We start from the raw sequence: 14,919 nt of genomic DNA on the forward strand, positions 1-14,919 counted from the left end.
AGTAAAAAGACAATCAGGATATGCAGTAGGAAGGTGACGTTACCTACCTCAAAAGTGCCATTGAAGTCATTAATCAAGGAGTATCGGACCTTTCCGCCGGGGCCGATGTCTGGATCCTGAGCCTGCACCCAGGTAATCACTGCCCCTGGTGGAAGGTCCTCTAGTACTCGAGCAGTGTAGCTGCTGGGGATGAAAGCTGGAGCGCAATCATTGACATCCTCCAGTATTATACTAAGAGTTGTCACTGACGACCTTCGAGTGCCTCTCTCCGCCTTGTCTCTCACTTCAATCTTCAATATGAACATTGGAACTGTTTCTCTGTCCAGGTAGCTCGCCACAAATACACTTCCGGTTTCACTGTCGATTCCAAACTGAGGGACAGAGGTCAGCATTACGTAAGAGAGCTGTCCATTTTGACCAATGTCTCTGTCAAACGCAGTGACAGTAATAACTTGCTCACCAACGGCAGAGTTTTCAGACACAAGAGCCGAGAAGCTGTCCTGATAAAACTCGGGGTCATTGTCATTTGCATCCTCGATGATCACGGTGAGCAGCCTCCAACTGGACATCTGAGGGATGCCCTGATCGTAGATGGTGATGTTAAGGAAGTAACGATCCATGCGCTCACGATCGAGTGGCTGCAGTACAGTTAACAACCCGGTCTCCATGCTGATGTTGAAGCAGTTTTCTTTGTTACCATCAGATATGGAAAAGAGGACACGGCCATTGAAGCCTGTGTCACCATCTCGTGCTCGCACCTGAAAAATGCTGGCACCAGTGGCAAGGTCTTCTCTCACTAGAATACTCGTGGGCAAGGCCTCAAACTGTGGAGCCTGTTTGTTCATGAAGAAGAGGTCTGTATAACTGTCTGCAGGTTGGGCTCTAGCCATGGCTGACGCTTTTGACAGCATTTTTTCTGCCAACAGCTGAGCTACTCTGGTCTCTCTGCAGTTGAACCCCCTGGGTGGCATCCTGCCCCTCACCACAGATACATTTACAAATGTAGGATCAGAGACCAATTCTCCATCTGTTGCCACCAATTTAAGGTTGAATATCCCATTTTTTAAATTATCTACTTCTAATGACCTTTTCAGTGACAAAGCTCCAGAGTCTGGATTTAATTCAAAATATTCTAACTCGTTCCCAGACAGTATCTTATACTTCACCATTCCGAGCTCGTCCATGTCTACAGCTGACATAGTGACAATCGTCTCACTGACAGGGAAATCACGGCTTATCATCCCCCTGCAAGAAACCCTCTCAAAAAGAGGCTGGTTGTCATTGTTATTTATCAGACGAATGGTAACGTTAACTTCACTCTCCCTTCTGTAGGGGGAACCCCAGTCAGATGCCCGCACCGCAAAAATATAGATATCATCTGATGACTCGAAGTCCAGGTCCCTTGTGATCCTGACCTGACCTGAGTCTTGGTCTATAACAAATGGAAGTGACTGGTCGCCACTGATTGTATGGGTTACAAACCCATTCTCTCCTTTATCATAATCACCTGCAGACACTACAAGAACTACGGTGCCTACGGGTAAACTCTCGTTGATTGCAACATCATAAAATGGCTTATTGAACACTGGAGAGTTGTCATTTGCATCCTCTATGGTGATTTGGACCCTTGCTCGCCTCTGACTGATAGTATCAACTACCTCCATCTCCATATAATCCTGTGATATTCTCGTCAAATGCCTTGTGGTCATAATAACTCCAGTCAAAGGGTTCATATCAAAGTAGGTTGGATCTGAGAGGCCGCTGAAGCTGTAATTGACACTCAGAGAAGCTGGGGAGATTTTCACCACCTCCACAATAGTGCCTGGGGGAGCTATTTCACTCAGCTTGACTACATAAACATCTTTTTCAAAATTCGCGAGAACTGGGTCTGGCTTTGTAACCAACAACTGAACAACTTGCGTATTAGAAAACTTTGGAGGTATACCCCTGTCTTTCGCCTGAAAGGTTATGTTGCAACCATAGGGGAATGCATCCCAGTCAATGATTTCTGATGTCCTCACCCTGTACTCATTCCCACCAGGCGATCTATCAACTACAAACTGTTCAAGGGGGTCACCCTCAATGATGGAAACCCACTCAATTTCCCCAGACACTCCCTCGTCTTTATCTTCCACTGTCACTACGGCATAGACAGGGTCCTTGTCCGTCCATGATGGAACAACAGCAACTGCACTGAGAACAGGAGCAAATTCATTAACCCTCTGTACAGCTAGGATCAGTCTAGCAGTGCTGCTGATACCATTGTTCCCATAGAGTTTCATCCCTCTGTCGACAACCTGCACCTCCAGCTCAAATCGTTCTTCCTTGTCCACCCTGGGTTGACCTGTCAGGGTGATGACCCCACTGGTCGGATGAACAGCAAAGAGTTCAACCTTGTTCCTGAAGAAGTAGTAGAACTCCCCGTTGGAGCCCACATCGGCGTCTGTGGCCGTTACACGTCCGATGCTGGTACCCAGAGGGGCAGTCTCAGGGACAACAAATGAATAAGAGGTTGGGGAGAAGAGAGGTCGGAGATCATTGGTATCCAAGACCTTGATATAAATAGTGGCTAAGGCCTCTAGGCCTCCTTGAGCAGATGCCTTAACTGTCAGTGTGTAATTGTCCTGTACTTCCCGATTCAATATGGCGCCGCTGCCTCCGTTAGTGCGAATACGGAGGAAACAAAAATCCCCCATTACAAACTCCTCAGCCTGGAAGATTCCCTCGTTGTCTCCAGATGCAATGGAATATTTAATGTCTAAAGACCGAGGCGGAGCAAGAATAATGCCCATTTTGACCTCACTTCTGGTATAGGTTCGTGTGGCAGAGTTCTCGAAGATGGAAGCATTATAGGCAGGCTGGGTGAAGAGCAGCAGGCCTTGTCCTCCCCTGGGTTCGGACCGGAACTGGGCACGGGTTGAGGTGAAACAGAGGAGGAAGAGGAGGAGGAAGAATAAAATAAAATGGAAAAGACGAGAGAAGCCGGGTAGAGGAAGCATTTTTCCCCACCGATTAGCCTTCATCACTATTCCATCACCCAGTCACCCTATATTTGGAAAGAAAAACAAAGAAAAATAGATCTGGCTTCAGTTGGTGAGTTGTTAGAGACACATTCTCTGCACGCTGAAAATTTGATAAGGAAGTGTGAGACAAAAGTTGCAAAGACATTTCAGGGGCACGTCTGATCACTACGAGGATATGACGGCATATTCAATGTTGAGCTCAGACTGGTTGCACTCAGGCACTGAACGCTGCACCCGAAAGGCTCTGAAGCTAAGACTGACATGTCTTTAAACAAAGCACATCTAAGTCTCTGTGCACTTACTCAGCCGCAGTGAAACATATTGTGTCACCACAAAGAATAACAGCGATCTGGAACAATCACTGCGACTGTTACAAAGACTCGGCTAAAAGACACACAGGACTTTGTTATTCTTTAGCCAGTGATTACCAGGGTTTGGACATTTTCACAAGAGAAAATATGGAACTGGGACATAAGATAGCACGCTCTGAGGGATTGTTTGCACAAATTACTTTTTTAAACAGCCTGGAAAAGTTGCAATTGCAAAGTTGAAAGTCAGATAGAATCGAAAAAACTAAAATTATCTTTTTATTGTTATATTGCAATGGCTGTGGGATATACTAAGTGTTTTATGCATCACCTTATAAAGAAGCCATGTCTTGATCTTGACAAAAAAAATATGCTGCAAATATGAGCATGCATATTAATTACAATCAACACCGAGGAGGCTTTCAGAAAGACAGGAGATATTTAGGATGCATTCATTGTCTCCTTGTATTGATGCAGAACCAGTGGAGCTCCGTGCAAAATCCACGAGTTTCAATCTGCAGCTGCATCAACTCTACTGTACTCAGACTTCTCACACATCGCGCTGTGTTTCCTACCTTTAGACGAAACCGCTGTAGTGGAAGTAAATCCTTCCCCATCCTGTCTCCTACAGTCATTTCTGCAAAAAAAAAAAAAAACTGGTGCAGAAATCGTTGGTGATGCACGAAACGGGAATTAAACAAACGCATGTGCACAAATCCCGCACGACAGTTGTCTACCAGGCTGCAGCCATCCTCAGTTAAAAAAAAAACTCCACAGCAGCTATTGCTCCAGTTCCCGTGCACCTGACCACAGTAACCCGGGGTGGAGAGGGGGGTAATCCGGCTTCGTCTGCAGGAGTTCACGCCAAACTGTCTTGAAACAGTCAGGTGCTGTGGAGAGGTTCGAGTCCAAGACGAGAGGTGGTTCAAACGCACGTGTCGCTTCACGCAAGTTTTTTTTTTTTTTTGGAAGGCGCTCCGCATCAGCTGTGGCCGGTGCGGGACCGCGCGAGCTCGGGATGGAGGCGGGCGATCTCCGATGTTTGCCGAGCGCAGCCGAAGATACCCGGAAGTGAAACCGGGGCAATGCACAGCTAGTTTGAGCTTCGGACGGCGGCTCACACACACACACACGTTCAGCGGCTGGTTAACGGTGACCGGTTTTAACCTTCTCCACAAGTCGCCATGTCTGTGTTGTGTTACAATAAAGCGTGTGGACAGAGGTTTGATCCAGAAAACAACCCGGACGGTGAGTAGCGTCTTCGTAAGCTCCCAGGATGCTAGCATGCTAGCGTCATCTGGAAGTTTCTGTAGCCGGCGACCGACCAGGCTCGTTGGGCCCGGGAAGCTAACCCGGCGTCGGGCTGTTAAACTTCATTCATCCATAATATAAACAGCTCGTAACTCAGTTAGCTAATAACACGTGTTCCCTGCTGTTTACCACCATACTATTAGCATGTTAAGCTAGCTGCGGGGTCAAACTTCACTGAGCCACTAGCACTGTAAGTTACAGTCACAGGTTCATTACGTTTCTTTATTATTATTATTACATTACATTGGTATTATTACACTCAGTGCAATCCTCACTGTTATTCCATGATCACAACTGTGCTATTACACATGTTTAAATCAGTTGTAAAGCTGTAAAATATTCATTAAACTTAAATTCAGATTTTAATTAAAGTAGTAGATCTGTCAGCAGCTTTTTAGATTTGTTCGAAAATCACAATCCACCCTCACACGAGTCATCCTGCAAGTTTCAATTTCATAGGACACACACACACACACACACACACACACACACACACACAGGAGTCATGAATCTAACCTGAAGCGATGTTGACATCTGGATACAGATGTTGTTCATCAATCTGAAATGGTCGACGCACATTTAATAACGTGTTAATTTAGGTCCAACAAACAAAGACACGTGTCTAAAGAGTGTAGAAGTACATACACAGACATTTTACATGATTAATCAAAACCAATGTGATAACTGCATGATATTAGAAGACAAGGTTAATGGGACACGGACGACACAAAGTACAAATAAGTAAATAGATGATATAAAGACAATCAAGCAAAAAGACTTAAAGCTTAGAGCAAAACTCACATATGCAGAATAATAAAACTATCTGTTCCACTACTCCAGATGAAGACATGTTTGAGTGTCCAATAACCACCGTTGAATAGAATTGGAGAAGGAGTTTATAGTTGTTATAAGAACATTTTAACAGCCCTGTGTAGGTTTAGTGGGTCGGTTATTACAAACCTAATGTTTATGACACGTCTGCCCTTCAGCGAGCAAAGAATAGTGAACATATTAAACCAAGAAGCACAAAATCCTGAGGAAACACAATGAGGAATGTAAATATTTATGAGCTAATCCTTTTCCTTACTACCACAATGGCCTGAGGAAAGCCAGAGTACACTCTGAAGCCTCATCCCCTGCAGTTACAGAGATGATACCCATAATCACCTGCTCCATTTAGGAACCAGCCCTGATTTTATTCATTATTTAGTTTAGTTATTCCTCTTCAAGACAATGGCGAAACATTTCATGTGATGTAGCAGGCATATTTAACACGAATCACCATTAAGAGCTTGTTTGACATAGCGTGTCCTCCAGAAGTACAGAAGAGACCACGATTAACTTCCTGTTTATAGCACAATTTTTATGGCAAACACTATCTATCATTATGTTATTATGTGTGTTACTATATGAAAATAATCCCCACACATTTTACTGTTGATGTATATAATTTAAAGATGATTGTTCTCTAGAAATAAACCGGTGTACGACCCCAACAAAAGCACATGGAAAATAACTTCCATCAGGTTGTGTTGGTATGAGATCATTGACGCTGTGATTTTTTTTTCCCCACTTCTTCGTCTTGAGTTTTCTTACTTAAGATTACTTTAGTTTATGAGACGTTTGTCGATATGAAGCCACTAATCTAAACACAATTTAAATTTGAAGGCAGTGACATTGTCTTCGGCTCCTTCGACAAAACCCCAGTGAGTCACTTATTTTCATTTGTTAGAACGTCCTCTCTGTCTTCAGGTAATACGACATTGTGCGGTGCCATATAGTCTGTGCAGGAGTCAGGTCTAATTTCCATTTTAATAGGATGCCTCTTTTCATAACACTAGAGTATATTATCATTACCTTTCTATCTAAGATGTGTATCTCTCACATTAGCATTGAATGGCCACCACTCCGGCTGCACTGTATGGAGGAAAATGCTTTATTTATGAATTTCTTTATTCATTCCACTCTGATTTTTTCAGGGCTGTTCCCTAAAATTGGCATTCATACAAATAATGCTCTACTTTTCATTTAAAGCAAAACTAATCTTGTGGTTTGTCAAAATATCTTATTGTTATAAAAATGTCTAGAATGTATAAATATCTTAAATCTGCTAGTTTAAAATTGCCTTCTTGTGTCGTCTTGTGTCACTTTCAAATGGACATTGTGTTTGGCTTTTATTTTGCTGATGTTTTAATTCTGCCTCTGTTTGAAAGACTTTTTCCAGAGACATTTATTTTGTGAATAAAAGTAGAGATTGATAAAATCATTGTTTATTATGTTTTCCGCTCCTTACAGGGACAAACGGAAATCGTTTTATGTAAAAGGCAGTGAAAATTATGGTTATTATTACAATCTATAAAATCTTATGTCCTTTTCATCCTTTTTTATTATCCTGTATGTTTTGATTTGCCAAGCCTGTAATAGACCGATATGGATTTTTGGCGATCGATGCTGGTACCGTCATTTGGAAGTAAGAAATAAGAAAATAAAGATATTTCTAATCTATTTTTCTTACCTTCTGCATTACTTTACATTGATTAATATCATTATTTTAATCCTGCACTTGAAGTCAATCCTTCCTGCCTGAGTATTTTACGATAAATATTGTGAGTAGAATATTTGTTCAGGGCTTCTCTGTGAGTCCCAACACAAACACCTGTGAAGGCAGCATCAGACGCCGCTGACAGATGCACCACAAATTAAAGTGAGGGGACATCACATACAATCTCTTTACCAAGAAAGGCATGGTCCCATTTAAACAGTAGAAAGTGACTAGATTACCTGCAGTTGTTAACTCTCAGAATGTCGTGCAACATTCAAAACCTTTGAAAACTTTACTCAGTGGTTTTTTTTCCACACTTGAGCAGTTTGGGGTGAAATCCTTCTTGTGAAAGCTGAAAGTTTTAATTATTCATGAATGTAGATTTTCATTAAAAGTAGGCCAGTAAAGCTACAAGCCTGTAAACATGTAAATTTTATTCAATGCTTCTTTTGTTAAACTATTTGCATTATTGTCACATACTTCTCTTCTTAATTAATCAGTGTTGTTCTCTGTTCACAGATGGCTGCACCTATCACCCGGGAGTCCCTGTGTTCCATGATGCATTGAAGGTAAAATGGGTGAAAATGCACCGTCAGCTCGTGTTCTGTTGTCCTGCTCCCTGGTTAAAGTTAATGCCTCTGTAACTTCCTCCAGGGATGGTCGTGCTGCAAGAGAAGAACCACTGACTTCTCTGACTTCCTCAACATTGCTGTGAGTCCATGTTCTAATCCATACTTTTAATCCTCCAATGTTTCTATTGTCTATTGTTTTCATGAAGCATTGACTGCCGCCTTATAGCTGCGGTCGTATTTGGCTGAGCCGTCATTGTCCAACACAATCACTCTGTCCTCGCAGGGCTGCACCAAAGGTCCCCATAACAAAGAGAAGCCTCCTGAGCCGGTGAAACCAGATGTGACTTCAACAGGAGAAAAGAAAGAAGCAGACGACCAAAAACCAAAGTTTAACGAGTACATCATTTCCGCGCCAAAGCCTCAGGAGGCGATTCGCAGACCGAGGTTTGCTTCAAACGTTGTATTTTTATTCAGTCGATACTATAGGAACACCCTCAACTCTTATATTGGTTCAGTTTCCCCACATTAAAGCAGCAAAAAGTATTTGATCATATAAAAACTTTGTATTGGCATTTTGAGGAAATAATAGATGACTAGAAAAGCACGTTTTTCTCCGTTCAATACAGGGCTTTTTAATTTAATACTGAAATAATTATTTAGTATACGGCTCCAAAGACTACATTCTGCTCTGAATTATTCTAGTTCAGTATCAAATGCATAAAAGGATAGGTACAGTATCAGAGACATGAAATCTGCCTGAAATCATCAAACATATACCGTTCTCTCGTCTTTTACCCAGGGTGCTTCCCACCAGAGTTCAAAAGAAAGTGGACTGGTGAAGTGACTGATGAAGTGATAACTACTGAAAAGTGAAACCCCTTTCATGTAGTGTATCAGTCTTTGGCTGGCTTCGTACCAGAGAGCTTATTTTGAAGTGATATTTGCCAAAAACGTGTTCCTTTAATCCCTCTACCCTTCCAAATTATTTTTTCGTCATAAAAACATCTTCTCTCTCTTCCCTTACAGTGTTGACGAGCCGTTGGTGAGATTGCAGCATAAAGTCTCAGTTTCCCTGAAGAACGCGCTGGAGAAACTGAAGCTGTCTGAAAATGCAGCAGAGAAGAAAGGTGAGAACAGAACTTTATCCACTCTGTCTCTTCTTTACTCCTCCATGTTTCTGTTTCTCCTCTTCATCACAGGTTACAGTTCACTTCTTGTTATAGTAGTCGGGGAAGGTCATGTTGACAGCGGAAGTTAATGGACGGCCGCTGGGAATTTGACAGCTGACAGGGACGGGACGATGTGCCATGTGTGAATGCAATATTTGTCTGATGCTCTTGAAAGTCAGTTCTTGCGTCTTTGTCTTTATAGAGGAAGACAGCGACGAGATCAAGATTGGAACGCTTTGTAAAAATGGAGGCTGTACCAAAGTAGGTGGAAGTGTTTTTGTATTGTGTGAAAAACCTTGTGTTAAACTTTTGTCGGGCTTCAACGTCACGAAACCAACGTCATTCACGTTGATGAGTCCCAGACTTTACTCCCATCGTTTAACCCGTTCTTCTTTTCTGCTCTACGTGTTTCTCTAACACGCTCATTGTCACTGACCACACGGCTGCAAAGATAATAGCTCGTCCCACACTTGACCTGTCAGAGCTCAACTGTCAGACCATCATTTCCTTCCCAACCTGGGTAACACAGAACTGCCACTTTCCCATAATGCCCTCAGGACACAGATACAGGTCGATAAGATGCAACAGGCTTCGGCTAATACCTGCAGCCATAGCAACGCTTAATAAGACATCATGATCCTGCTGTTCCCCAGCTGTTGTCTCGATGCCTTTTTACCATCCGTGAAAAATGAAAATTGAATGTTGTTATTGAGGTGTCCTTGTTTGTTATTGTTGCTGTTCAATGTGTTTATTGTCATTTGCTAGGTGTTGCTCTGTTGTTTTGTGTTGAGTTGAATGTGATTGTACAATGAAAGTGAAGTTTTATCTTTCAGGACAATAAACTAAGCTCAGAACCAGAAGAACAAAAAGAAAATTACAATCCAAATACTTCCAACCTTGACTGCATTTGAAGAAATCTTCAAAATATTTATAGTTGCAGTTAAATAAAAAAGAATCCCACATACTGCTCAAACTAAAATTTTAACTCCCTAAAAAACTCACCAACCTTCTCGTTTGCGCTGAGACGGATTTAAACCAAACTTTTTCGCTCCAGCTAATCTGACCTGTCAGAGCAGAACCCCCCCCCCAAGATTAGAACATTAACTGTGAGGGGAGAAATGTGCATTGACAAGGTTTTATAAGAAGCTTTAAGTGAGACTTGAGCAACTTCCATAATTGTACTTTAACCGATTTGATTGAAAGCCATAACATGTTTTCTCAAGGGCTGCGCACTTTTAGTAGAGAAATCATTTGAGGTTATGGTGGAGTTTGAACTTAAATAGAGAAAGGTGTATTATCATCATTACAGATAATAATATTCAGTAATATTCTAAAATATGCTCCTGGCTTTAATAAGCAATAGATTTTAAGGAATCCCTCTGCGTGCTGCGCTTCATCTGCAGAAAGATGATACTTCTGGAGAAATATTAAACCTCGTCAATTCAAAGAACTAATCATTGAAGAGACACTATTTGCTGTTGGTTCTCAATTCATCCCCAAATGTTTTTCGATAATGAAAACAATCTGCTACTGTTTAAACCACACTTTTGTTGTTCTCCTTAGAGTTTTGAAGGACCCGCAAGTGATTCTGACACATGTGTCTTCCACTCTGGATTTCCTATCTTCCATGAAGGGTGAGTATTTGTGATCTTTTCATATAATGGAGGTATTTTGTATTCATCACTGTGTTTCACTGTATCAACACAAAATGGTAGATATTCTCTGGAAACTGTAAAAAGAAGCGAGGAGGGAGCGACAGGAGGATTTTCCTGTTTCTCTTCCTGCTCCTCTTGTTTACCATTTCTCTTGAGTGATGAGTTATCGACTTTTGCGAATCCAGTGTTTTTTCCTCCCATGTCTCCAGGATGAAATACTGGAGCTGCTGCAAGAGGAAAACCTCTGACTTCAACACCTTCCTCTCTCAGGAGGGCTGCACCAAGGGAACTCATCTATGGAGGAAAAAAGATGCGGTAGGCGTGGCGCTTCACGGCCAGAGATTATGTGTCTGCATGTCTGTGGCTGCGGCTGTGACTCCATCTAGTGGAGTCTGGTAAACACTTGTGCCGTGGAGGAAATGCTTTGTGGTGGAGACTCTGAATTTATGTATTGTTTGAAATCTGCAGGGTAAGAAAGTAGTTCCGTGTCGGTTTGACTGGCACCAGACTGGGACGCAGGTCATCATCTCCATCTACGCTAAGAACGCCGTCCCAGATCTGAGCTACGTTGATGCAAACAGCACCACGGTGAGAGTTATTAAGGATTTTATATCTGTTTACCATGATTTCCCTGGAAATCCAAATTGCTTATTTTTTAATTTTGTTCATTTCAATCTGATGTTTATTTTGTTTTCTGCTTCAGCTCGACATACATGTCATATTTGAAGGGGAAAAGGAATTTGAGCAGAAAATCAGCTTGTGGGGGGTGAGTACAGCATCATGTTCAAGCTCTATAAATTATTAAAGCTACTCGATGCAACTTTTTACATATAAGTAGCAGCTTCAAAATTAGTTTGATGGTTCACTGACTTATCACTGGGTGGCCGTGGCTCAGGAGATACAGTGGGTTGTCCACTAATCAGAGGGTCGGTTGTTTAATTCCTGGCTCATCCAGTCTTCATGTCAAAGTTTTCCTTTGGCAAGACACCAGAACCTTAAATTACTCCCGACAGCTGTGCTGGGAGCATTTGAGCGAGATTCATGACTGAAATACAAAGTTGTAAGTAAAGTAAATGTAGTCCGGTTACCACCCCGGACACCTGTTCTTGCTCTGTGTAACTTTGGTGAGTGAGTACGATCTCCTGTGAGAAGTGAGGAACTGACCGACAGCTTCAGTTTGTCAGAATCAGGTCCAGCAAGTTGAAGAGTGACGTTGAACTGTCGGTCGGTAAAAAAAGACCTAGAAGTCATTAAAGACCAGAGTTTATCTCCAATATTCAACAGGAAACTTTAAAAAAACATTTTTTTTTTGTTAAAGCAGCAGCTCTTCTGGTTCTAGAAGCCGGGGATCATGGGTAATATCAACCGTTCAGTTGTGTTTCAGGTCAGTTACTGGAACTTCGCAGTCAGTACATTGATATACTTAAATGCTTGGACTCTGATCCTAACAGAACTAATCAACATGTGTGGCTGCAGAGGGCGCTGTTGCACAGTAAAAATGACATAGCTTTAAGTTACTACAATATAATAATACCAGTTATTATTGTTCGTTATTAAATAACAAGTATAAAAGTCATGTTATTGTATTTACTACAGAGCAGAGGTTTTTTTGGAGTGAGGATTCAAAATGGCAGCAATTACACTTGAAAGCTGAATGTGCGACTAATTCCGATCCTAACTAAGTCTTGTTGCCGGACCAGTTTATCTGTGAACCCTTTGTCCTGAGGAAACTGTGCTGATGTTGTCTCTGACACAATTTTCTGCTTTGCTCCCTTGTTTGGATTTGTAATCTCCCATGGGCTACAAGAGCACATCCTTAATTTAAGAAACCATCAATTGAGTTTGGTTTGTGTTTCTAACCCGGCTGTCGGATGGAAGATAAGGAAACATTCTGAGAAACCTCTAATTGGTTAGATTCGTATGAAAGCAGCTTTTTATTTAATTTCGCTCTGGGGCTTTTTCATTGACTTTTTTTTTTTTTCCCTTAAACCATCGGTTTCTCTCTTTTTTTTACACACTCCCAACTTTTTTTTCCTCGTAGGTGATAGATGTGAGTAAAACTACAGTGAACATGATGGCGGCCAAGATCGAGGTAGCCATGAGGAAGTCCGAGCCCATGTCATGGGCCCGTCTGGACCTCCCTCCCCCCGTCCCGCCACCCAAGGTGGAGGAGAAGAAAGAAGATGATAGTGAAGATGAAGACGAATGATGAGGACTTACAGTTAATTTCACCGAATCCGCCGCCGCTCCATTCTGTCCCTCTTTATAGAGTCGCCTCTTCTGCTGATGTGGGACTTCGGCCTCTCCTCAACATTTTCACCTTCCTTGATTTTCTCAATTTTTTGTCTTTATTTTTTTTCGGTCATAAAGTTTATTCTAAAGATCTACAAGTATTTTTACAGCTGTTTTTCACCTAAGGACTAAGGGGGGGGGGGGCTCTGACTTTTAATAGACTCACTGCACTGATCAACACAAAGAGTGTTTTAATGTCATACCCATAAAGCCCTGTTTTGTGTCTCGTCACATGGACTGATGACGTCATGTTATCCCAAAGGATCACACTGCTATTCCACCAACGACGTTTTCCTGTTTTTCATTCCACTCTGGTTTTCCTTATGTAACATGGTGCATTGTTTGGTCCACCAGTATCACATCAGACTAAATGCTGTACTCTTAGATATTTATCTGTGTTTGTGTGATGATGAAGCTGCTCCATGTCGTCCGAGGAGGAAATTCTCCATCTCTAAAATGTATACTCTTGTATGATACGGAGTTTTTTTCTGAATAAATGAACGTAGAAATAAGATGTTTGCTCCAACTTGATCCATCTTTTTCACCTGTAGATTTATTTTTACATGATTATATCTGATGTACACTTTGTACAAGTTTTGCTTTCAAACGATCGACGCTGTTTTTGTCCTAATTTAACCAACATGGCACCATTTTAATGAGAATGTACTGTATTATTGGATAATCCCAACTGAGTACATAGTATTTTGAAGCAAAGTACTGTGTTATTTAAAATAATGCTCTGCTCTGGACAGCATGTGTCAAGGCTCAGAATGAATGAAATAAATCTGGCTGAATGAGACCACGAAATGAGGTTAAAGTTATTAAGGAACACATTTGTTTTACCAAAAATAAACTTTTGAGTGGAACTTTTAAATTGGGGTGACGTATGTGTGATGGCCTGAATCAGAGTATTTCTTGTACTGTATATACTGAGAACTGAAAGTTTTGTTCAGGTTGTATTAACGTCTGACTCTTTCCAACTGGAGGGACCTGGTGAAGTGAAACACTTTTTTTGAATTAGTGTAGACGCGACATTTCCAGTGAAGGTTTTGAACCAAAACTTCTGGGATTGTAAAGACTTTTACAAATGTCAGGTTTTTAAAAAAAACTAATGCATGATCCTAAGGTTAGAATATTAAATCCTGACGCTGTGGGTTTGTTTCATAACTTGACATCTTAATAGATAATACCAACGTTTTTCTTCTTCCAAAAGAATAACTCAACAAGGAAGAGGAATCTGTTCAAATGTTGTTCAAAATGTTTTTAAATCCAAACCCACATAAATATAATGTACATTTCTGCTCTTGGAGAGTTTTCACAAAGGACCGAGCTTACGATAAGATGGATTAAACCAAAACTGTTTATTTTTACAATGATAAAAACTGAATCTGGTGAAGATGACTGTCTTGTACATAATCTATGTGTTGAGCTGACATCAGGTTTTTAAGCTTCGACTGTGGAAACTGGACAATTAGATCATTTAAAGAACGAAAACCTGCTCTGTCCACGTTACTGTTTAAATAAGGAAGAAAATGAATTGAATTTTGTTTTGTTACTTTTGTTGTGAAATGTGTGAAGATTAAAAAAAATGTTTTTTGCAAAAGTGGATGATGTGTAAATATAGAGTTTGATTTAAAATTCAAGTGAATTTATTGATATGTATTAGTTCTTTATGTGCTGTTTTCATAAGTTCTTCTTAAGGTTTTTGTATTTCTTTTATGGTGTGTGTATTTTCCCTTCCTTTTTATTCCTTCTTTCTTCTCTTCAATAGAGAGAGAGGCCAAATAATTCATAAATATAGAATAAATGCAGATTATATGTATGTTCGTATGTGTAACTGGTCCTCTGAGGCTTCTGTAAACGTATTACTGATTAAGTTAAAGTACCACATTAACGTTTGCTCTCAAATAAAAGTAAGTACTTGGTTATAAATATACTTAAACTATTAAAAGTACTTGCCAAGTGTATTGAAATTCTGTAAAACAAATATCAACTACACTGATGCAACACGGTAGAAAACCCTGAATTTAAAGATTGTACGACTGCA

The 14,919-nt window shown here is 40.9% G+C and overlaps 2 protein-coding genes across 3 annotated transcripts in view; one reads left to right on the forward strand and one right to left on the reverse strand.

The window, feature by feature from the left end:
* Positions 1–4,257, reverse strand: part of LOC109644496 (protocadherin Fat 3) — a 63,938-nt gene extending 59,681 nt beyond the window's left edge. The window contains exons 1-2 of the mRNA XM_069510443.1: positions 3,907–4,257; positions 48–3,046 (exon numbers count right to left, since the gene is read on the reverse strand). Of these exons, the coding sequence (XP_069366544.1) occupies positions 48–3,023 (2,976 nt within the window). The 5' untranslated portion in view covers positions 3,024–3,046; positions 3,907–4,257. The remainder of the gene's footprint in view (positions 1–47; positions 3,047–3,906) is intronic.
* A 180-nt stretch (positions 4,258–4,437) lies between these two features.
* On the forward strand, positions 4,438–13,384 carry chordc1b (cysteine and histidine-rich domain (CHORD) containing 1b). Of its 2 annotated transcripts, none has more exons than XM_020097394.2 (11): positions 4,438–4,579; positions 7,704–7,753; positions 7,839–7,895; positions 8,040–8,200; positions 8,783–8,883; positions 9,128–9,186; positions 10,489–10,559; positions 10,790–10,895; positions 11,049–11,168; positions 11,284–11,346; positions 12,622–13,384. In XM_020097394.2, the coding sequence occupies exons 1-11, from the start codon at positions 4,516–4,518 to the stop codon at positions 12,787–12,789; spliced, it is 1,020 nt and encodes a 339-aa protein (XP_019952953.2). In that variant the 5' UTR covers positions 4,438–4,515; the 3' UTR covers positions 12,790–13,384. The 2 variants fall into 2 exon arrangements, with proteins under 2 accessions (XP_019952953.2, XP_069366546.1); XM_069510445.1 differs by lacking the exon at positions 4,438–4,579 and adding an exon at positions 4,651–7,112.
* Positions 13,385–14,919: the final 1,535 nt, after the last annotated feature.

Source organism: Paralichthys olivaceus, chromosome 15, assembly GCF_024713975.1.
Source record: "Paralichthys olivaceus isolate ysfri-2021 chromosome 15, ASM2471397v2, whole genome shotgun sequence".
Taxonomy (NCBI): domain Eukaryota; kingdom Metazoa; phylum Chordata; class Actinopteri; order Pleuronectiformes; family Paralichthyidae; genus Paralichthys; species Paralichthys olivaceus.